At 55.8% G+C, this 22840-nt stretch overlaps 2 protein-coding genes across 2 annotated transcripts; one reads left to right on the top strand and one right to left on the bottom strand.

Moving 5' to 3' along the window:
- Window positions 1-6470: 6470 nt before the first annotated feature.
- On the bottom strand, window positions 6471-10857 carry LOC121474230 (beta-lactoglobulin-2-like). Its single transcript, XM_041727162.1, has 7 exons — window positions 10768-10857; window positions 10198-10337; window positions 9493-9566; window positions 7954-8067; window positions 7199-7300; window positions 6930-6978; window positions 6471-6550 (listed from the first exon to the last, which is right to left on the bottom strand). The coding sequence occupies exons 1-6, from the start codon at window positions 10855-10857 to the stop codon at window positions 6962-6964; spliced, it is 537 nt and encodes a 178-aa protein (XP_041583096.1). The 3' UTR covers window positions 6471-6550; window positions 6930-6961.
- A 7202-nt stretch (window positions 10858-18059) lies between these two features.
- On the top strand, window positions 18060-20225 carry LOC121473176 (beta-lactoglobulin-2-like). The gene is made up of 4 exons (XM_041725215.1): window positions 18060-18153; window positions 19188-19298; window positions 19864-19965; window positions 20209-20225. The coding sequence occupies exons 1-4, from the start codon at window positions 18060-18062 to the stop codon at window positions 20223-20225; spliced, it is 324 nt and encodes a 107-aa protein (XP_041581149.1).
- Window positions 20226-22840: the final 2615 nt, after the last annotated feature.

Below are 22840 nucleotides of genomic sequence, written 5' to 3'. Positions count from 1 at the left end.
AACAAGTCAGAGTCAGCATTGGGTGCAGCTGCTTCCCGGAGGGTGGGCCTCAGGGCTCAGCCAGTGGCCTCAGAGCCCCCTGCCAGCCCTGGGGTCTGTGGGTGACGTGTCTGTGGTGGCCATGTGTCCTGCACAAGGGACAGACATCACCTATGTCCCTTTACCCCGCTCCTTCCTGCAGCTCCCCCCTGCCTCCCCGGGTCACCCATGCCCAGCCTCCCTGAAAGGATGTGGTCCTTTCTGGTTTTGTCCTGTTTACCCTCCAGCCTTGGGCATCAGATCCTCCTGGGTCACCCCCCCCCCGCCGCCGCCCACTGCAGGAAGCGGTTGTGGGTACAGCAGGTTCGGGTGGCGCCCGAGGCAACGAGCCCTCTGCAGGCTCAGGTGCTGAGTCACCGGGCTGCGGTGATGGCTTCTGTAATCAGCAGGGTCGCCAGATGGCTGTGTGGGTCCCCTCAGGGCAGGGTGCCCGCGGGCCCAGCATGGGCAGCTTCCTTGTGATCGGAAAGGTCATAGTGCTGGGGCCCCGAGCCTGCCAGACCCCCATGCTTTACCTCTTCTGAAGCACTCACTGTGGCTCCTCGTGCAACCTGTCTCTGGCGACCCGGAGCTACAGGTGTGCCCCTGAGGAGTTTGGAGGAGAAGAGACCAGTCACAGAATATGTCCTGATGATCCACGTTGGCCAACCAGCACCCATGGGGGAGAGGAGTGAGCCCGTGCCCCGAGGGAAGGGGTGCCAAGGCCTGCGCACCCCTGGGGAGGAGGGCATGGGTTGGACAATGGAGCAAAGAGGGGGACAGCTGCCCCAGCAAGTCCTACAGATGGCAGCCTTGCTCTCCTGATGTGGGGCCTTGGGAGCTATACCCCACACCCACATGCGTTGGGCCTTTCCAGATGCCCATGGCCTATGTGTTGGGCCTTTCTACCACATGTCACTGTCAGCAGCTTGGATGGAGCCTAAGGGCTCTCCCACACCAGATCTGCTTTCTTTCTGCAGAGACGATTCACCCCTGTACAGGGGAAGAGCCCACCTTTGGGGAGCCCACAGGTCCTGGGCTCCTGGGGAAGGCGGGTGGGGAGAGGAGGGTCTTGGGTGGCCTCTCAGGTGGCCTTCCTGTGGCAGCCATGGGCAGAGCCTCCCCTGGTCCCTCCTGTGGCTGCGGGGCGTCTGCCTGGCCCAGGCCTCAGAAATCCTGCTGTGTTCCTGCCAACGCTGACTGTTTGGGACGAATCTGTTCATTTCCAGGAACGGGGTTCCAGAGAATTCCACTAGAGGAACACGCAAGAGAAAGAGGCCTCCCAAGTCTAAGGTGATTGATGTTGTCCGGGGTGGGGGAGACCCAGGCCCCGGGGTCCCACTTTCCCAGGTTGCTGCCCCAGCAAGTGGAGCCTGGAGGAGACTGGGCCCCACAGGCACTTCCCTTCCTGCCAGGACCCCTGTGCTGTGGAAGTGGGCGGGAAGAGGGGGGCCTGTAAATGCAGGAGTGGGAACTACACCCCTCAGGATGAACTCCTGGCGCCAAGGAGGGTCGGAGGCTTCTGCTCAGGGAGATAGGCTGCGTGCAAGCCTGCCCTGCTTCCCCAGGACCCCTCCCTGTAGCTGGGCTCCAGCAGGACCAGGAGGCAGTGTGGCCTCGGGAGCACACGTCAGCGGGACATGGGGTATGGCCGTGATGGCAGTGCCAGGGGCCCCCAAACCTGCACATTAGTGGGTGACCTTTCTTCGGGAAAGAATACCCCTCTCTGGTGGGGGCCCCTTCCCCGTACAAACCCTGATGAAGCCGGTGGACCCCCGCCTCCCTGTGCCCCCAGAGCTCCAGGCACTTGGTGTGCTTGCACTCATTGTCACTACGCACATCATTAGCATAGCATATAAAATAGAACGTGCCCAAATAGTCCCAAATGTGTCATCAAACTCTCTTTTTTTTAAAAAAATAGATTTTTAAAAATGATTGATCTGATAGAAAGAGAGCACGAGCAGTAGGGTGGGAAGAGGACCACGTTCCAGTGACCGTCAGAGGGGACAGCACAGGACTGAGCATGCGCCCTGATACCCGTGAGCTGTGCACTTAAAAATGCTAAGGTGATGTCATTCATGTTCTGTATATTTTGCCACAATTAAAAAAAATTCTCATTGCCCACGTGCAGCACCCCCTCTTGCACACTCCCTTGCTGTCGTCCCGATCCTCGTTCTGGGAGCTCCCGTCCCAGGAGGGGTTGCACGCTGTTTCATCTGAGGCCACCTGAAGCCCCTGCTCTTCCACAGAAAGGCCAGCGCAGCCCACTCTGCAGCCCCCATCTAGAACTTTCTGTGCCAAGTCATCTCGGGGTTCCCACCGAAGCTTGGTGCTCAGTGCTGGAGAAGCCTAGTTCTGAAATGAGCCCCGGGTCACTGGGTGAGCGCTTTGTGCTGTCAGCGGCCCTCAGGGGGCAGGCGGTAGGAGCCCAGGGAAGCGCAGTGGCCTTGCCAGCTTCCACAGAGGATTTTGGCATCAGCCGTTTGCAAGCTTGATCTTAAAGCAGAGAGCAGAGTGCCAGAGCCGGTGTGTGGGCCCCGGAGGCACCTGCTGCTCACCTTCCGTGGCCTGGAGCTGCTGCTTTGGAGCTGGTGGCAGCATAGGGACGCTTGGGACACATTCACCCCCAGGGCCCGGTACAGAAAGAGCCACTGGTAGAACGAGCAGATGCCTTTAGGGCCCCGTGTGGGGGCTGGCGTGTGGGCTGTCCTAGGGGCTGTCCTGGGGGCCATCCTGGGGGCTGGCGTGGGGGCTGGGATGGGAGCCCCAGGAGAAGGGAAGGGAGCAGTCCCTACAGAGAGGACATCGGTAAAGAGGGTGTTGTGAGCCCTGCAGATGAGGGGGGGTCAGGCCCCCCCAGACTCAACAACGTGACCCCCCAAGGTCCTGGGTGAGCCATGCTAAGCTTGATCAAGAACAATGGGGTGAAGAGGCCACAGATGTGGGGATGCAGAGGCCATGGAGGTGGAGGCCTGAGAGGCCGTGAAGATGCCCAGGAACGCCGACCTGCACACACATCCCTAGAAGAGGGTGGGGGACGCTTCACTGTCACCAGATGCTTCCCACCACGTCGCCGGTTGGCAGCTTCATGGCTGAGCTCTACTGCGCTTTGATCTATCTGAGCTTTGGGGACAGATGGTGGGGGACGCCCGTTCCCCATCCCGTGGGACCCAGTAACCCATAGGCCAGGATCAGCAGCCCCTCAGAAATGAGAGCAAGACTCTCTGAGCTGAAGGGTGGCACCTGGGATCCAGCAGTGAGTCAAGGATCCGTGGGAACCAACTGGGTTTTCCCAGCAACAAGGGCCAGCGGGCAGGAAGCAGGAGGTGCACGGCTGGATTTAGGATCTCAGTAGGTTGGAGAAGAAAAGCTATTTGATAAGCTTAGACTACACAGGAATCACGCTGGTTAGAGGTACCAGCAGTTCTGGCTCATGGACGGGACAGGACAGGACAGGAGAGGACAGGACGGGATGGGACATGATGGACAGGAGAGGGCAGGACAGGACGGGAGAGGATGGGACAGGAAAGGAGAGAAGAGGACAGGATGGGAAAGGATGGGACAGGACGAGACAGGACGGGAGAGGAGAGGACAAGATGGGAGAGGATGGGACAGAAGAGGATGGAACAGGATGGGACAGGAGAGGACAGAATAGGAGAGGACAGTACAGGACAGGATGGGACATGGGGCAGGATGGGACAGGAGAGGAGAGGACAGGAGAGGACAGGACCAGGAAGGGGAGGGACCCTGGGTGACCAAGCTCACAGGCCCTGAGCCCCAGAAGCACAGTGGTAATATGCTGCCCTCCTGACCCTGGTCCCTTCTCTATGTCACTGTCCTCTGCATCTCTCATGGGTGTTAAGCACCGTGAATGTTGTGACACGACTTTCTTCATGTGTCTCTGACTCCTGTGAGCTGCTCTGGAAATTCCTTGAACCCTCCATGCCCTGCAGCCAGGTGTCGGAGCCAGGACCGGGGTAAGCGCAGCAGGCCCTGTGACTTGGGGGTGAGCTCCGTGTGGGCGTGTTGTCCGCGCAGTTGGCAGGGGTTGCTCGGACGCCCTCACTCACCTCACGCCTGCCATCTCCCTCATGCATGGCTGCTTGGGGCCGGCTTGAGCCCCAGCCTGATCCTGAGCTGTCCATCTGTCTGCCCCAGTTCGGGTCCCCCAGCCTTAGCTCCAGGGGTTCTGAAGCCCGGTGCGTGGCACACATCTTGGGCTGCTGTGTCCTGTGGTCTCCACCTGTGGCAGCCGTCCTCGCTGGGAACCAGCCTTGCTGGGTCTCACGCGGCCGGTCCACTGTCCTCGATCACAGCTGCGGGGTGCCCTTGGTGACCTTCCTCTGTGCGGGCACCTGCGGCTTGAGGCTGTCCTGCCCCTGGGTTGCACGCTGTGTGCATGTCTGGGCACCGCTGCCTCCTTTGGCTCCTTCCTAGGACTTTCATTTTGTGCTGAGATTTCCTACGTTTCACTGTCTGGTGTCACTCCGGATGGGGTTTCCTGGTGCCCGTGTGACGGTGACCCTGGCTGGCTGCTGGTTAGGAGCTTCTGGGTCCCGGTCACAACATCTCCCCAGGAAGGCGCAGTGTGCAGGGCAGGCTGCCTCAGCATGCAATGCCAGGACGTGTACCTGGTGCGGCCGGGGGGCCTCCCTGTCCCCTGTCCCCCATACCCCATCCCTGCTAGCACTCCCCCCACCCTCCCATCTCCACCCCGGCCAGGCTTCACAGGCAAGGGGCATCTCAGGCCTGGTCTCTTGTGAAAGGGGAGTGTGTCCAGGGACGGCTTCCAGTTGAAGGACCCCCTGTGGACCTCTGTGGCCACAGGCACTGGGTGAACCTGCTGTCATGAGAGGGTGTCTGGTGTGATCCAGGCAGGGAGTAAGTCACCCTGGGCTGCCTTCTGGTGCCAGGCCGGGGTCATCTTATTCTCTACAGTGGGGGGACCCATAGCCCGATCCTGGGGTCCTAGACCAGACCATCTTCCTCATCCGCCTTCCAGAGTGGAGTTATTTTCAGGGCTTGTCACAGGTGCTCAGCATGGAGGAACTGGGAGGGGAGGTGGCCTTACTGGCTTTCACTGACAGTGGCAGTGGCAGGAGGGCCAGCAGAAAGTGCCAGCTATCAGGCACACCTGGGCTGACCCTGACATTGGGGCTCGAGGCTCAGGGTGGGCTGGGCGGTGGGGTGGTGGCCGGGTGAGACCTAGTGGCGGCAGGACCAGATGGCAGCGGTGGGATTGGATGGTGGCGGTGGGACCGGATGGTGGCAGTAGGATGGACCGGGTGGCAGTGGTGGTGCCGTGCTGGCAGCTGGCAGAGACTGAGCGCACAGGGTGCAGACTGAGCCCTTGGGTCCCAGCAGCCACCCCCTGAGCCCGTTCCTTCTGCTCGCTCCACTTTGCACCCAGGAACCAGATACAGGACAGTGAGGGACTCGGGATCCCCACAAACCGGTGACAGCAGGGCGCCAGGAAGGCCAGCCTGCCGCCCGTGTTCTTGATCTCAGCGCGGAGGCCTCCCTGCCACATGGCCCCTACGAGCATTGCGACGGGGACACCGGCTCTCACCCAGATGAGCTCCTTTCCCACCCACCCTGTGGGAATCCCACTGCCTGTGTCTCGGAAGCTAGAACCTGCTGTGTTTCCCTCAGAAGGGATTTTGTTCAGGTTCAGAGCTGGGCTGCAGCTGAGGGGCCTGGGTCATGTCCAGCTCTGTCTCTGACCGGCTCATGCCCCCTCCCTCGGCGAGGATGGAGAGCTCTGCCTCCCAGGGACCCAGTGGGGATGGACAGAAGGCCCCCACTCAGGCCAGGGCTCGGGAGTGCACATCAGGGATGTGCAGCGGGTCACCTCCACAGTGGCTCCCGTGGTGGGGGCCCGGGGTCCTCACAGGATGGGGATGGGGATGAGGCGGCTGCCGTGTGATGTTGGCACATGTGCATCTGTCCCTCTGCAGCACATGCTGTGCCCCCTCCCGCCCTGGGGCTCCCGCCCCCCAACCCTCAGGATGGCCTCCAAGACACGTCTTTTTCAAGAAGCAGAATTGAAAAGTCATGATTCTCCAGGTGAATCGCCCTGTCCCTGTCCGCACTTAGGGCTTCCACGGTCCCGGGACGAGAGGAATGCCACACGCGCGGCAATGGGAGACTGACACTGGGGTGGGGAGTGATAAAGGTCCTGCTGGGACCCATGCTGACACTGCTGTCCCCCTCCCTGTGTGTCACCCTCTTCCCAAGCCACGCACCTTCCCCCCACCCTGTGTGTCACCCCACCCCCTGCCCCACAAGTCCTGCTCACCCCTGCCCCGCACCCCCTACCCCATGCACCCCCCACACCTTGACCAGGAAAGACCCAGGCAGACTGCTCTGGTTTATCTCTTTATTGCTGGAGGAGGAGAGGCTCAGGGCAGGGGACCCAGGCTGGAGCTCCGAGGAGCCTGGGGACTGGGAGGGCAGGACTGGCAGGACCTGGGGCTCCATCCCCCCTGATTCCTCTGATGGGGGACAGAAGGGGTGATGTCGCCTCTGGGCCCTGAAACAGACGGGGGCTCCCCTGTGATTCCTGGGGAGCCTATCGGACCCTGAGGGTGGGGCCTGGCCTGTCCGCCTCAGGCTGCAGACTGGTCAACCCATGCCAGCCCCCATGTTTGCCCCACCCTCGCCCAGGAGAGGCCATGGGGACATCACGTGGGAGCTTGACGGGGACATGGGAAGGACACCCCAGAGAGACCACTGGAGAGAGAGAGAGTGGGCATGCGGCCAGCCTGGCCCCTGCAGTCACCGGGAGGGATGCCAGGTTCCAGCCATTCCCTCAGAGGAGCCAGGGCCAAATGGAGGGGAACCGGGATCCCTTGGGATGCCCCCAACCCGTGCACATACCCAGGCTGGGTGGGCGGGGACAGGGCTCTTACCTTACCCAGGAGACGGGTCAGGTGGGAGCTCACTAGACACGGCACTGCTCTGTGTGGGGAGGAGAGCGGTGGGGGGGTCACAGGTCACCAGGACAGCTACGGGCCCAGAGGGTGTGGGGATGGGGTGGGGAGGCGGACCCCGCCTCAGGGGCAGTGACCTCCTGCTCCACCCCGTCCAGGGAGGCCTGGGGATGGGGGGCCAGTGCTCATGGCTGTCTGGCAGGTGAACCACACGCAGAGTGAAAGCAGGGGTGTGAGGTGTGGCTCACCTTCTGCCTGGGTGGGGTTCAAGAGCTGCATGTGCACGGGCAGAGTCTTGAGGGCTCTGTTGAATTTCTCCATTACCTCGTTGTCAACCTCCAGGGTCCTGGCTGGGGGGGAGGGGCAGTGGGTTAGTCCCGGGGCCGCAGGGCTTTGTGGACTTCCTTGGGGTGCCCAGGACCTCACCCAAGAATTGAATGTGGGAGGGACACACTGGCATCCTGAGGTCACCTACCAGGGAGGCCTCCGGGGCTCAGTCCACCCACCTCCAGGTCCCTGTCCCCTCCACCTCCTCCCAGCACAGCGCAGGGGGTCTGCGTGGACACAGGAGGAGACGGCTCGCCACCCTGGGCTGCAGGGGGTCCTGGCCCAGGAGGCTGATGATGTGTGGCCCGGAAGCCTCTGCTACCCCAGCTTGTGGTCCCCTGGGAGCTGTAATGCACTTCTGTCTGACACCTGAATGTCACCCTTCTAAGTTGCTTTCATATCTGAACATTTTTAAAATCCTTAAAAATCTACTTCTTCCCTATTTTTGGATCCACATTGACCCGTCCACCCTGTGTTAAGCGCGGCCACTCCACCGTAGACAAACCCGTGGTCTTTACCATTAGCACTGCCTTGGCCTGTCCCCGCTTTGCCCCAGCCCATCCCTTCACCCAGAGTCACCCACACCGGATCCCCCTGATGACCTAACACAACCCACGGAGACCAGGGCCGGGGATGGGGGTGCTCGCAGGCACCCCTGCACCACTCTGCCACGTACCCAGGTACTGGCACATCACGCCGCTCTGGGTGGTGGGCAGTGGGGCCTCCACGCAAAAGAACATGTAGTGAGTGTAGTCTGTGTCCAGCATGGAAATCTTCCTTTCCCCTTGGTCTGGAAGAGAGGCAGGAACAGAGCCCTGAAATCTGCGGGTCCTCTGACCTCCCTCACAGCCTCAGGCCACTTCCCCGCCGCCAAGTGGACCCCCCCGCCCCTCATTTCCACGGCTGCTGCCACGAGCCCCGAGCTGCAGAGGGACCAGGGTTTGACCCCCATGGGGGCGCTGGGGGAGCTCTGGCTGCTGAGACCAGCACCGTCTGCACCTGCGCCAAGACCGTAAATGGTTCTTTCAAATGCCTGCACTCCAGGGAGGCCCTTCACGGAGATACTGCCCTGCTTGAGAACAGGCAGGTTCCCCATGTCTGGCTGTGCCGTTCATTCATCCGGCTATTTGTCCACACACCCAGGCACTCAGACCCAGGTGACCACCCCCCCTTGCTAGAACAGGTGCCAGTGGGTCCTGTGAGCAATGACAAGATGCTCCAGGACCGGTGCCCACTGGAGCTGGGGTTTCTATGTGGACAGCAACAAGCAGAAGACAGAAAGCAACAGTCACTGCACCAGGTAGGGCTGTAATGCCTCCGTTCTTCAGAGGCAGTGAGCCAGGGGGAGCGTGTGGGGTCCCCAGTCTGTGGGGGCCCCCGCCACACCCTGTCCAGCTCTTTGGAGACTCCCACCACCTTTTCAGGTAGACCTGAGGCCCTGCAGATGAACCCGCTCTTAGGTGTGGAAGGGGCGGTATGGGCCAGGGCTGGGGGTGGTTAGTGGCTGCCCCTGGTGGCCAGGCCATTCTGGGGATGAGACCGCACCCACCCACCATGCACACTGCCTCTCAGAGGAAGACAGTGTGACACAGTGTCAGAGGCTGCAGGCCCCACAGACTTGGGGGAGGGCAGGTGGGCCCTGGTGGTAGGGGCGGGCTGCAATCCATAGGGAGGGCCGGGGGCCTGTACTGGATGAGACCGAGGCAGGGCAGGAGGCTGCTAGGCCCAGCGTGCAGTGCTGGTGCCGTACAGAAAGGCCAGAGGTGCAGGGGTAAGGCCCAGAACGTTCCAGAAGTGGGTTCCAGGACCAAGAGGCAAATCCACAGTGTGTTTGCCCACAGGTCTGGTTTCTGTGGACATTTCCAAGGAGAAGCCTCCGGCTGCCTGCCCTCAGACCTACACCCTCACTGACCTACACCTGCATAGCAACATGGATGTCATGGCCAGCCAGATGCCAAGCAGGGGGTGAAGGGGCCAGGAGGAAACTGGGCTCCAGAGGGAGTGAGATCCCCAGGTCTCCTCACCCCCAGGAGTGCCCTTTGTGGCATTGGCATAGGAGAAGCAGGTCCTGTCTCTTCCCTGCTGCCAAGATGTGGCAAGGACTCAGAGCAGGCCCCGAGTGGGCCGAACGTGGGAGGGGTCACTGCTTGTCCAGGGCCGCCTGGGGGGTGCTGACCGGAGGGTGGCCCCACAGGCATGGTGTGGGAACACTTACAGTCGACCATAAACACGGCTGGGTCCTCAGTCTTCTGGGCCATGATGGTCCTCTTGACACATGCATGGTTTTCCCTGAAAAGCCAGAGTGGCAGTGTCATCCATGAACCCCAGGGTAGGGACAAGAGGCCACCTAGCCCTGTCTGGCCCTAGGCCGGCTTGGAGCAATGCCTGAGGTGTTGGCCTGAATGTGAGTGGCCCCGTGGCTCTGAGTGGGTGGCTCGGGCAGGTGGACAATGGGGTAGACGGAGCCAGCTGGGAAACCTGCCCAGTGGCCGTAGACATGTGTCAGCCCAAACTGACCCGTCTGTGAGGGGCTGGGTTACAGCTCTGCCAAGGACCTCATTGTGGGTCGCACTCAGAATTCCTTGAGCTCCCACCGCCACTCCAGGGGCAGACAGAGTTCACGGCAGGACCTGCCTGGGCCCCCAGGGCCTCACCCCCACAGCTGACCAGCCTCCACAGGGGCCTCCCTGACCTGGGGTCCCTCTGTGTGGTTGGCCTATTGACCCAGAATCCTGGGCAGGGGCTCCAAGGGCACCAGGAACCACCCACACAGAGCCGCTCCCATAGAGACCCTGCCCTGCCCTTCCACCTGCCCATCCACCTGCCCATCCACCTGTCCGTCCACCTGCCTGCCCACTTGCCCACCCAGGAGCCAGGCTCTTGGTGGCCCCCAGCCTGGGAGGGGGGTTTGCACGCTCACTGTTTGTGCAGAACAATCTCCAGGTTGTCCTGGGGGGTGGGCCTCAGCTCCTGGATGTACACTCTCAGAGGGGCGGTCTCAGCATCCAGCAGGGAGATATCACTGGCCGCCATGGCCATGGAGTGCCACGTCCCAGCCACCTGGGGAAGGGGCCGTGAGCTGTCCCCAGGCTCCTTCCTGCCCCCACAGTGGCTCCCCCTCTCACCCCAGGCCACTGGATGGTCTCCTACACATGTTTCTCAGGTGGCACAGCAAATATGGGCGTCAGGACTCAGGGCACACTTGAGGATCACCAGCCATGTGCCAATGCCCGCATGGGGGTTCTTACATGTTTAGAACAATGGCCCTTTCCACCCCAGTGCTACACTGAGTAAGCTTCCATTTGGGGTGTCCAAGGTGACCACCCCAGGAGCCAGGGGGAAACACGGGGGTGGCTGGAGCCAGCATTCAGGGGGACAAAGATGTGCCCCAGCTCTATGCCTCCCCTTAGATCTCTGCAGTCAGGTCCTCCTGCCCTCCCACAGCCACCCTTGGCCCCAGCCCCCAGCACGCCCCCACACACCCCTGTACCTGTCTTATATCCAAGTCCTCCATGGTCTGGGGGACGATGGTGGCCTGGATGCCACACACGAGGGCCAGGGCAAGCAGGAGGCTCCTCATGGCTGCCGCTGTGGTTGCGCTGAGCTCCCGGGAGTGAGCGAGGCCAGGCAGCAGGCTCGGGTCCTTATGTAGGGGTGGGGGCCTGCGGGCCAGCACTGTCTAGCCCCCCCCCCCACATGTGGTTCCCAGAATCCCCCGGTCTCATCCCCAGGGTCACGAGGACATTCTCTTCCAGGAGAGCATGAACCCTCTCTCTGTGACAGTGTCACTGACCTCCCACTGCGTCCAAGCAGGAAGATCCCTGTGTCCCCGGGGCCTGGATTGCTCCTGGCAGGTCCCAGAGAAGAGGGTCTGGCCCTAGGCTGGCCAGCGTTGGGATCACTTCCGGGGTCGCAATCTTGGGCAACAGGTCAGTCAGCACTGGGCACAGCTGCATCTGGAGGGTGGGCCCCGGGCTCAGCCAGTGGCCTCAGAGCCCCCTGCTAGCCCCGGAGTCTGTGAGCGATGTGCCCTGCCACATGGTGGCCATGTGTCCTGCACAAGGGACAGACTCTCATACTCCTGGTCCCCCCTGTGTGTGTGCAGTTCACACAGCTATCCCGAGCATATGCGCCCTTGGGCTGGACGCAGCTACGTGCTCTGCTGTGCTCCAGGAGGACCCCCTCCTTGCGCCTGCCTGGCCATCCAGGCCCTGGGTCATCGGCCTCTGAGTGCATGGCCAGCAAGCTGACCGGCTCCGGGGTGGGCAGGTGGACATGGGGGTGCAGTGGGTGGGCCAGGGGCTGGCACCTGGGACCTGGGACCTGGGACCCAGCCCAGGCCTGTCACTCAGGAGCCCAAACCAAAAAGAACACAGACCTTTATTTTGGGGTCTCAGATTGCAGGCGGAGAGCACAGGCTCCAGAGGGGCCAGGGAGTGTCTGCTCGTGCAGGGGGAGCCAGGGGCTTTGATGAGGGAGGGAAGTGAGAGAGTCATACAGGATTTAGAGGAAGAAGAGGAGAGAAAGAACCCGGCTAATTTGCTGCTGACTGGCCGCGTCTGATCCGTACCTTCCCGGTACTCCTCAGTGTTCACAAACTGTCCCCAGTGGGCATTAATACTGTCCTCACATGATCCCAGTGCCAGTTGCTCTGTTGAAATTTTGTGAGCACCTGGCTGTAATGCAGTTTCCGCTTCTGACCCGGGTCGGGAGCCCGTTGGCCAGACAGGAAAATGAAGGCCCTCATGTCCAGCGGTGTTAGACGACCCACAGGCCCAGGGGCTGAGGATGCCGGCACCCCCGACAAGGGGGTCCTCAGGAAGGGAGGAGTGACGGTCCCTGCCTGAGGATTGTGACCGTGGCCTGGGTGGACTTGGCATGTGCAGACCTTACGTCTTGCTCTAATAATTCCATGAATTTCTAAAAGTCACAGAATCTTGACAAGAATGGAATTTTATATTAGCCGTGATGCATTGCCCTTGCCAAGTGAAAACCCAGGAGCGATGCCTCACATGCTCCTTCAACACACGAGCCTGACGGAAGAAACGAAGTTCCTGAGGGACACAGGCTGGGACCCTTGGCAGGTGGTCGTGGGCAATCTGACCAGCCTCACTGAGCCAGCAGGACTGTGCCTGCTCTGCCTGCGGAGGGGAACTTGCCTGGCACCGTCGGGCCGCCTCTGGGGCGGACCCCATACGAGTGCAGGGGAGGGGCTATGGCTAGTGTCCACTTGGGGCTCCGAGCACGGCTGGCATGATGGGCATGAGGTAGTGCTGCCTGCTGTCCAATTGTGGAAACTGGCCCCAGGTGGCTGAAGGTTGCATGTGTGGCCATCCCCAGGCTCGGTGGGGTGGACAGGAGGAGAGGGGCGCCCTGTGTCCATCACAGACAGTAGGCTCAGCCTGCGGCCAGGAGGCCAGCAGCACAGTTGGGGGAGCCCTGCTCCTCCTGTCGCCTGGCCTCCCATTTGTCTCTGCTCTGAACTGGCCTGGAGTAGGCCCGTTTCCCTCCTGCCCGCTGCCACGATGGCCACAGGACCTCACCGGGTGGGCGGTGGTGCTGGCTTATCATCAACAAAATGTCCCCTGTGTCCCTCTTGGAGTCTGTTCCAACAGCTTCCCCTCAAAAGGAGGATGTCGTCAGGACGTGGGGGTGAAACACTTAGAACGACAAAGAAGGAGACCCACCCCTGGCGTCCGCCCACCCTCACCCTTGCTGGCTCTTTCTTCCCTGCATCGCATGGCCCAGGGTTGGGGTGACGATGGAGCCCCACCCATCAGCCTCACCACCACCCGGTGTGGTTTCCACCCAGCCTGGCACCCTGCAGACTCAAAGGTGGTCTCCAGCGATTGTCCCCTGGTGGGCACTCCACCAGTGCGGCCTGTTGACCTGTCCTTTCTCCTTTGGAAACACATCTTCCAACTTTGGGGTTCTTCTCATTTGGGCTGTTTCCTCCTCCAGAGACCCCCCATATCTCTCCCCATGCCCAGAGTGCTCGTCCTTTGTGCTCTGTTGCTGCTGAGGGGTCTCATCTCTTCCCCAGGGTCTTGGCTGCCCTCTCTTGACCTCTAGGTTTCACTTTTCGGTTATGAATCTCCTGAATTCCAGGTCAACTCCCCAGTAGGCACCAGCACCTGGAAACCCCCCCAGCTCCCACCCAAAGCACCTCTGAACTGGTTCCTTTCCAGAGACCCGACCCTTCCTTCATCTCAGGGAGGGGCCCTGAGAGTCATCCCTGGATTTTCCATCTTCCTCCACTTGATCTTTGTGTTTCACCTGTAAATTGTCCACGTCCTCTGTTCTGTTCTCACTGCCAGTTCCCTATTCCTCAACTTCATGTTTCTTTAGTAAATGTGCTGTTGGGCTTGCCCCTTACATGGCCTCCCCACCTTCGGCCTCGCCCTGTTCCAGGCACACCACAGAGGGAAAAGTCCTACGTGTCAATGGGATCATGTTGCTCTGATACCAAAAACACAAACAAATAAAGACAGATACTCTCCTTGCTGGGAAGTGTTCTAAACAGAATGTGCATCACAATCACAGAGAGGGTGTGTACCTGGCCTCCTTCAAGACCTAAGGCAGAACCTCTGAGTTTGGGGATTGAGGTCTATTGACTGGCTACTTCTCCCCACCTCTGATTCTGATTCAAGCCGGGTTAAGGTTTCCCCAGCGGGGCTCGCATCCTGTGGGGTTGTCCAGAAATCTCTTGCTCTCTCAAGATTTATAGATGCTGACTCACTAGCTGCCTATCTAGGGGCTAAGCTCTTGCAAATTCAAGCTGCCTTAGCTTTGAATTTTGCTCCAAGTCCATACCTACAGTTCCGGAATCCCCCCTGATGCTCCCACTCCCCTGCCTCTGAGGCCAGCAGAGCTGTAAACCTTCCCACAGAAGGCCTTTCTGCAGCATGCCAGCTGGCAAACCCATCCTCCATGTTCAAGACAAGTTTAGGGACCCCTTTCTCAGAGGAGCTTTCCCAAGTATTTGGGGCCCATACTGTCAGGGCCTGGTTTCCCGGTGGCATCGTTGCCACCTTGCACATGTTCATATAGGCAGATTTACACCATACTAAATATGAGCCCTGATAGATGCCTTGTGATTCTTCTGGAACACAGACCCTGGGGGGCCTAGGAGAACTGCTATGAGAGCATTTCCACATCTTCCTAGGAGGCTGCCACAGAGAGTCTCAGCTCCTCCCAGGTTCTGATGCAGTAGGAGGCTTCTGCCTCTCAGGACAAAGCTACTTAGCTTTGTCTAGAAGGGACTTCTCAACAACAGGGCTTCCCGCCACTATTGTTGCATTGCTGTATCCAGATCCTTCTGGATATGGTGTTATCCTGTAAAACAAGGGACATGGGGGGTGATACCCTTGCTTATCCTGCTTTGCTGTCCATGTAAATAATACAATTTCTGAATCTAAAAAGGAGTCATTGTTTCTTTATCAGCTGAATCTGTCAGCTCTACTTGACACACGTTGTTACATCACCAACAATGTCATTTGATCCATAGTTGTGTAGCAGAAACAATTGTTTTTGCATTTTGAAAGTTACCTATACTCCATGTAGTAAACCTCTGCAGCATTCATCCCAGAGTTGACTGTTCAAGGGGCTCTACTTAGGCAGTGTTGAGATAGCAAAGATTGTAAAAACAGGGCACACAGCACCACAATTGGTGTTTGAGAAGAGGAATGATGGATGATGGATGGTGGATGGTTGGTTAGCTAGATGGATGGATGGATGAATGGCTTCTTTAACTCATATTGGATAGGCCATTTAGTTTCTCATTCTCACAATCCCTCCTACGTTCCAAGGTGCTTTCATGTCCGTTGTCACTTTTGACCTCTCCCAATCAGTTTCCTGTGCAGATATCAGGAATAAGGTAGGATGTGCCAAGTCCCTGACCTATATTTACACACAGTTAGTAATCAAGGCTGGCCTTGAATCAAGGGCTGTTGAGGTCAGCTGGAAACTGGTTCTGGAACAGAACATGGCTTCCAACTCCCAGGGCCCTCATCGACCTGGTATTGGGCCATCTTCCTGAACCCAGGGTGAGCCCAACACCTGCCAGATTCTGCAGAGTCCTCAGGCACTTCCTCACAATAGATCTTTGTGTCCCACTGGCTCAATTTTTGGCTCCATCTGGGACTTCCCAATAACCCAAGTGACAGCAGGATCTGATAACTAACTGGGTGGGACAGGAAAGAGGTGAACACTATTCAGTGTTAGGGCTCCAAGGCGGTGCTGATAAATATTTACAAGGAAAGAGTCAGTAGGACTCAGAATCCTGAACTTGGACCCGTTATTCCTCAGGCTCCCTCCACCTACCCAGAAACACTTGGCCTAGACCACAAACCCGGGCAGACACTTTTTGACACTTCAACTCATGTTTTAGGATGATCAGAATTGGATTTTACCCTCTTTATGTGCTAGACCAGCCCATCATTCTTTTTACTGCAAAAACATGGAAATTGTGGGGGCAACTCTTGAATGAAAGAGGAAGTTGCAGAATATTTAGAAAATGAAAATGAACACACAGCACATCAGATTCTGAGAGATCCAGGTAAAGGAGCACTGAGAGGAAAATCTGTTGTCCTAATGACAATTTTAATAAGTAAAAAGAATGGAAATGAATTAATTAGCCGCAAAAACTAGGGGGAAAACAATATAACCATAAAAAAGGATAAGGAGGAAACTGCAAGTATAAAAGCAGAAGTTACTGAACCAGGGAATAGAAAAATTGTATATTTGGTCAAGTGGTGTTTTCTTGAGAAATACCAATAAAATAGGGAGCCCTCAATGCCCACATCAAGAAAAAAGGGAAAAAGAGGATATACATCAAATAATCAATGCTACTGGGAAAATAATCACAAAAGGAGAAGAAAGTAAAGAACCAATAGAAGGGAAACATTTACTTTACCTCATGGAATAAACAAAAAATTTGGATGAAATAGACAGTTTCTAGAAAAATATAAGCTACCCAATCTGGTAGTGAGAGAGCTATCAAGTATTAATGGACTAATTTCCTAGAAAAAAAACTGGAAAAATGAAGAATAAGTTATTTAGGAGGCATTTATTTCCCCCTAAAATACCAGTTCCAAATAGTTTTAAAGGGAAAATCTAGCACACCTTCAAGGGACAGTTAATTTGAATGCTAAAAAAAAAAAAAAAAAAAAAAAAAAATTCCAAGTCATTTTTATGAAGTTAAGACTCTGTTTTCGGAACCTACCAAGAAATGTACAAATTGATTTCACTTTTGAAGATCAGTGTAAAATTGCTAACTAAAATATTATCAAACAGAACACAGTAACGCTTTTAGAGGGCAATACATAAAACCTTCATTCCAGGATCATGAACATAATTCATATGAGTAAATTTATTGATAAAATTCATCGTAGTAATAGGTCACAAGAGAAAAATTATGTGATCATTTCCGATGATAACTATCAAGGCTTTGATAAAATTCAAAATTATTTTTAATAATAAATTTAACAAAAATTATACAAGCTCAATGTGAAAAAAGAATTACACTCCTGAGGACCCAACAAAGGACACAAACGAAGGAAATGCATGTCATAAAAGGGGCTGGAACATTCCATAAAGATGAGATCTTGCCATTTGTGACAACATGTATGGATCTAGATGGTATTCTGCTAAGTGAAGTAAATCAAGCAGAGAAAGACAAATACCATATGATTTCATTTATAGGTGGAATCTAAAAAACAACAAATAAACATAAAGCAGAAACAGACCCATAAATACAGAGGACAAAGTAAGTGGTTGCCAAAGGAAGGGAGATGTACAAAATGGGTGAAGGGGAATGGGAGGTCCAGGCTTCCTGTTATGGAATAAGTAGGTCACGAGGATGACAGGTGCAACACAGGGAACATAGTGATACTGCAGTACAGGTATGATAACAGGTGGTGGCCACACTTGTGGTGAGCACAGCATAACATGTAGAGATGCTGAATCACTATGTTATACACCTGAACTGAGTGTGACAGTGTGGGCCGACTGTACTTCAAAGACAAAACAAACAAAACAAAACCATTGGGGTTCTGGCACACAGGCAGCCCAGTAGAATGGAGAGAATGTCTCTAAACAGAACCAAGTACACATGAGAATCAGGAATGTGGGAAAACTCAGTAGTTAATAAATGGTCTTGGGAGAAGGGGGTGGACATTTGGAAAATACAATTTGAGTCCGAACTCATGAATTAAAGCAAATGAAGTCCTGATGGAGCAAAAGATTGAACAATGGAAACAATGAAACAGTGAAAATCCAGGAATTCAATTTCAGAACATAAGAGGACTTTCTAAAGGGTGACCCAAATCCTGCAACGGTGGTCAGAAGCCAGGAAAGGAAACACTGGTGAGTTTTAGAGGAAACAAATTGGGATGATACCACAAGTTGAATAAGAAGAGAAATGATAAACTGAGGAAAAGTATTTTTAACTGATAACACATATAATATCTAATTTCCCTAACATATAAAGAGCTCATGTGAATCAATAGAGAAACCTCAAGAATTCAATAGACAAACGCTTCCCCAGGGTCCAAATGGGAGCGGCTCTGTGTGGGTGGTTCCTGGTGCCCTTGGGGCCCCTGCCCAGGGCTCTGAGCCAATAGGCCAACCACACAGGGGACCCAGGTCAGGACACAGAGAGGCCTGTGTGGAGGCTGGTCAGCCATGGGGCTGGGGCCCTGCGGCCCAGGTGGGTCCTGCCGTGAGCCCTGTCTGCCCTGAGGGACTGTAGCGGGGACCACTCAAATTCAGCATCCCCCCATTATGCTGTCACCGCCTTTCAGGGAGGACAACAGGTGTGTTGAGAAGAAGGTCTTTGCAGAGAAAACGGAACTTGCAACCAGGTTCAGCATCGACGGTGAGTGTCGACTCACATTGACTCTGAGCTGCAGCCCCAGCCCCAGCTGCCCGGAGGCTGCTGTCCCTGCCAGTGTCGGGGTGGGGGAGGTGGGGGGTGCTCGGGGCTGCCTGCTCTGACTCGGGGGGTGCTCTGCCCAAGCCCTGGGTCACCAGCCTCATGTGGAGTGGGGTGGCCTCCTGTGCTCAATGGACAGCTGCCACCGCCCCTTACACTGAGCTCCTGGACTCTGCCGGGCTGGGGCAAGGGTGGGGCGGGGGGCACAGAGAATCTTCTACTGAATCCTCTGCCACAAACTGTAACATTTGAGGGGTTTTGTAAATTATAAAAAAAACACAGGGATCCCTGGGTGGCGCAGCGGTTTGGCGCCTGCCTTTGGCCCAGGGCGCGATCCTGGAGACCCGGGATCGAATCCCACATCGGGCTCCCGGTGCATGGAGCCTGCTTCTCCCTCTGCCTGTGTCTCTGCCTCTCTCTCTCTCTCTGTGACTATCATAAATAAAAAAAAATAAATAAAAAAAAAAAATAAAAAAAACACAAACGGAGAACTTAGTGGTAAACTTTAAACAAAGGAGACACAGAGATTTCTCATAGGTGTTCCCCCTACAAATTCTAGTTGTTCCTTATACATGAGACTTGCTTTGGGCCACCCTGAGCCTCCTCTTTTCCCTGGGGCCTATGTCTTCCTCCCTGCCCTTCCTCCCTGTCCTTCCTCTCTCTCCTTCCTCCCTCTCCTTCCTCTGCCTCCCTGCATCCCTGCTTCCCCTCCATCTCTCCCTACCCTCCAGCTCCTGCACCCCCCAGGGTGGGGGCTCTGCTCTTCTGTTCCACCCTTCTGACCCACCACAATCCTGGCTGGCCACACACCTCTCACCTTGAGCAGGTGCTTCATACTGTACCACTCTGCCTCTCCTCTCCCTCCCTTTTCCTGCTGCCCCTGGCCATGCCGGTGCCTGGGGCCACTGCACCTGCACACGGGAGGGACCCTCCTGCCAGACAGGACACCATCTTCACCCAGGCTCCTGTGCCCCCAGATGTGGAGGAGAACCAGATCTTCCTGCTGGACACGGACTATGACAACTACCTGTTCTTCTGCATGGAGAACATGGACACCCCCCAGCAGAGCCTCATGTGTCAGTGCCTGGGTATGTGCTGACGATGTGCGAGGTCACCCTGAGTGCAAGGCTGAGCACCCCTGGCCGGTCCCTTGGGCCCCGGGGAGCAGACACAGCAGCATCCTGCTGGCCTTAGGGCCTGGAGATGCCACATTTTACCCCAGTGGTGGCTAAGTCCCCAGATTGCCTGAGAAATCCAAGATAAGGGGGCCAGGAGGCTGGTTGCAGGATTGAGGGCTGGCTTAGTGTTACTGGCCTCATCAAAAGATGACTACTAATTCGAAGCTTTGGTGGATGGTCATGTTCGACAAAAGCACCACTGAAACTGTCATGTTCTCCCCTGAAATGGAAGCCAGTAGAATCTGGTGGCACAAGGCTGAGGCAGTCCTGGTTTGCCTGAGAGAAGCATTTCCTGTGGGGTCATATACACGTGTTCCTGTCAGCACACCAGCTATGCTGGGTGACCCCTGGTAGCCCGCGGCGGCAATCCGTCTCCTCCCTTGTCCACGCAGACCCCCCGCACTGCCCTAGATTGAGGGGGAGGGGACAGGGACCCCGGAGCCCAAGACTGACTGCAACCCCCACCCCCCCACAGCCAGGACCCTGGAGGTTGACAACGAGGTCATAGGGAAATTCAACAGAGCCCTCAAGACTCTGCCCGTGCACATGCAGCTCTTGAACCCCACCCAGGTGGAAGGTGAGCACCCCACACCCCACACCCCACACCCCATACCTCACACCCCTGCTTTCACTCTGTGTGTGGCTCACCCACCAGACAGCCATGAGCACTGGCCTCCCCATCCCCCAGGCCTCCCTGGATGGGGTGGAGCAGGTCACAGCCCCTGAGGGGGGTCCCCCTCCCCACCCCATCTCTGCCCCCTCTGGGCCAGGGTCTGTCCTGGCGACCTGTGACCCCCCCTCCACTCTCCTCCCCCCACAGAGCAATGCCTCCTCTAGTCTAGTGAGCTCCACCTGACCCATCTCCTGGGGCAGAAATTTCCTTGTCCTTTCGAAGAGGAAGCCAACGACCTGCTAGATGGTCCCCCTCCAATTTCCTGGGTCTGTGTGCTCAGGCTGGGACCCTGCTCTCTGAGGACTCTAAATAAAGCCGCATGACCTCCCCTCTGTGATGTGTGTTGTTGGGAGGCGTCAGGGCTCAGGGTGCGTGGGGGGTGTGCTCCAGGAGGGACCAGTTCCTGGGGAGAAACTTCCTCAAGTTTCTCATGCACAAAACAGGAGAATCCACTTGAGCAAAATTGTAAAATATTATCAGTGAACTAGGAGGAAAACTCATAGTCCTGAATCCTTAAATTAGTTAGCTAAGAGAAACTAAAATAAATGAATCCATAATAAAATCAGGTTAGAAAAAAAGCATTAAAATAAGGAAAATAAGGTGCCTCTGCCCCTAAGGCAAGGGTGGGGGTGAGGCTGGACAGACTTAGCTCACCTATCAGAAACTGCTGGAAAAAAAATCCCCACAAATTTCCAGAAATATCAATGACCACAGATGGAAAGAAATTTAATTTAAAGAATCATAAGGGATTCAGTTGTTTGGCTCTAATCTCATATACTTAAAAACCTCAAGTGGATGATTTTCACAGCAAATGAATGCGTCCAAAACAAATCCAAGAAGACTAGAGAAAAAGCGGTCAGGCCCCTCACCGAGGCAGAGGACACATAAGTGCAGAGCCTCCCGCCCGCCCTCTAGCCCCACCGCCGGCCTCAGAAGGGGGCAGACAGGCCCTTCAGGACCAGTGGTCAGGAATGAGCAGCTCTCAGCATGGGGGGCAGGCAACGCCTTCACATTCTCGTACCCCTGACAGATGAGCAGCGGAAGAAGTCCGTAACACGAACAGCGTGCTTGCACAGCCAGAGGGACTGTGCTTGCTATACATGTGGGCATGTCATCCCCATGACAGTGCAGGGGGGCAGGCAACCCGTGCCCCTACTGTTGTCACAGAGGTATAGCATGAGCCACCTGCCCGACACGGGGGCCACATGGGGCCGGCAGTGGGCCAGTGTCGCGGCGCACACCCACCCACCCCCTGCCTTTCCCATCAGGACACCCTATGCACCCATGCAGAGCCCCTGAATGACCTCATCGCCCCTGGATTCCAATGGCAGAGCATCTGTGTGAAGCTCAAACTAATTTCAAACAAACTATATTCAGATAATTAAAGAGGAAGAATGATTCCTCTGTAGGTGACTAAGTCCTGCTAAGACTCCTTCCTGTAAATTCTCTAAATGGATAGGGGGCAGTTTCCAGGGTGTGCAGTTACGTGCTAATTTCTGTGTAAGAAAGAACGGAAATACACAAATGCGCAGAAACATGGACTAAGACACACAGGAAGAATGAGCAGATGCTGAGTTAGAAACCTATGGGGAGGAACATGAGAGCGCGGGTGGAGACATTGGTGGGTGTAGATTTCATGCAATTTTAAGATTTGAACCAGTTCATATCTTCTGTATTTTAGATGTGAACTGAAATAAAAACCGAAAAGCAGCCAGCCATGAAATGATAAACAAGCAGAAATGAATGAATCTAACTTCTGTAAAACTGACCATTTCAGTTTTGATTTTTTTTTTTTTTTTGGCCGGTGACATGCTTTAATGCCACCTGGCAATTGATCCATCATGAAAGGTGGTTAGTTCCAATGAGAGGGAACATAGACAGTGGTGGAAGGAGAAGCCTCGTCGAGCAATATTGGTCAGATGCCGTGCTTTCTGGTCACACCCTGTTCACTTTGCTGTGCACACACCCACCCTGGGGTCTTGCCCCTGTGACAGTGCTCCACCTATTCATACTTTGATCTTCTGTGGACTATATTCTAGCGAAAAATAAAATTTTTTAAAGATTTTATTTATTTATTCATGAAAGACACACACACAGGCAGAGACACAGGCAGAGGGAGAAGCAGGCTCCCTGCAGGGAGCCCGATGCAGGGCTTGACCCCAGGACCCTGGGCAGATGCTCAACCACTGAGCCACAGGGGCATCCCAGGAAAAAGAAATCATAGCATCAACCTAGTAATAATATTCGTGTTGGTGACAATACTGGTGCTCTTATCAGAGTCCAAATTGAAACAGATGGAACTTGAAAAATGGCTTTGAAGGATTTTGCATTTAGAAGGAGATCTGTCAGCAGGGAAGGAGGGAAGGGGCTGCGGCCGGTGGGGCCAATCTCTTACCTACCATGCATAGTCATAAGAAGAAGGGATGGGTTGGGGGTGTGTGGGGAAGGATTCACATTGTCATTGGAATAAAACCCAAAAGGTCAGGGGAGCAAAGTAGTGTGGCAAGAAATTTGTGTTGAAAAGTAATGGAAGATGAGGGTGGTATTTTAATTCAAAGTAAGTCTTATTTAATAAATGACACACAGGCAGCTGGAATTGGGGTAGTGTGTGTGTCACAACCTGAGCTGGGGAGGGGGGGGCCACCCCTCAGCTTGCAGTTCCCAGAAGAGTTTTTGCAAGATTTGTGTTGCTGCTTTCTTAAATGTTTGATGGAATTTAACAAGGAAGCCAACTGGGGTTTGAGATTTTGGTGGCAGGATAGGGGGAAGATTTTCATCC

Source organism: Vulpes lagopus, chromosome 12 (assembly GCF_018345385.1).
Source record: "Vulpes lagopus strain Blue_001 chromosome 12, ASM1834538v1, whole genome shotgun sequence".
NCBI lineage: Eukaryota > Metazoa > Chordata > Mammalia > Carnivora > Canidae > Vulpes > Vulpes lagopus.
This window is presented reverse-complemented; position numbering and strand designations above follow the sequence as displayed.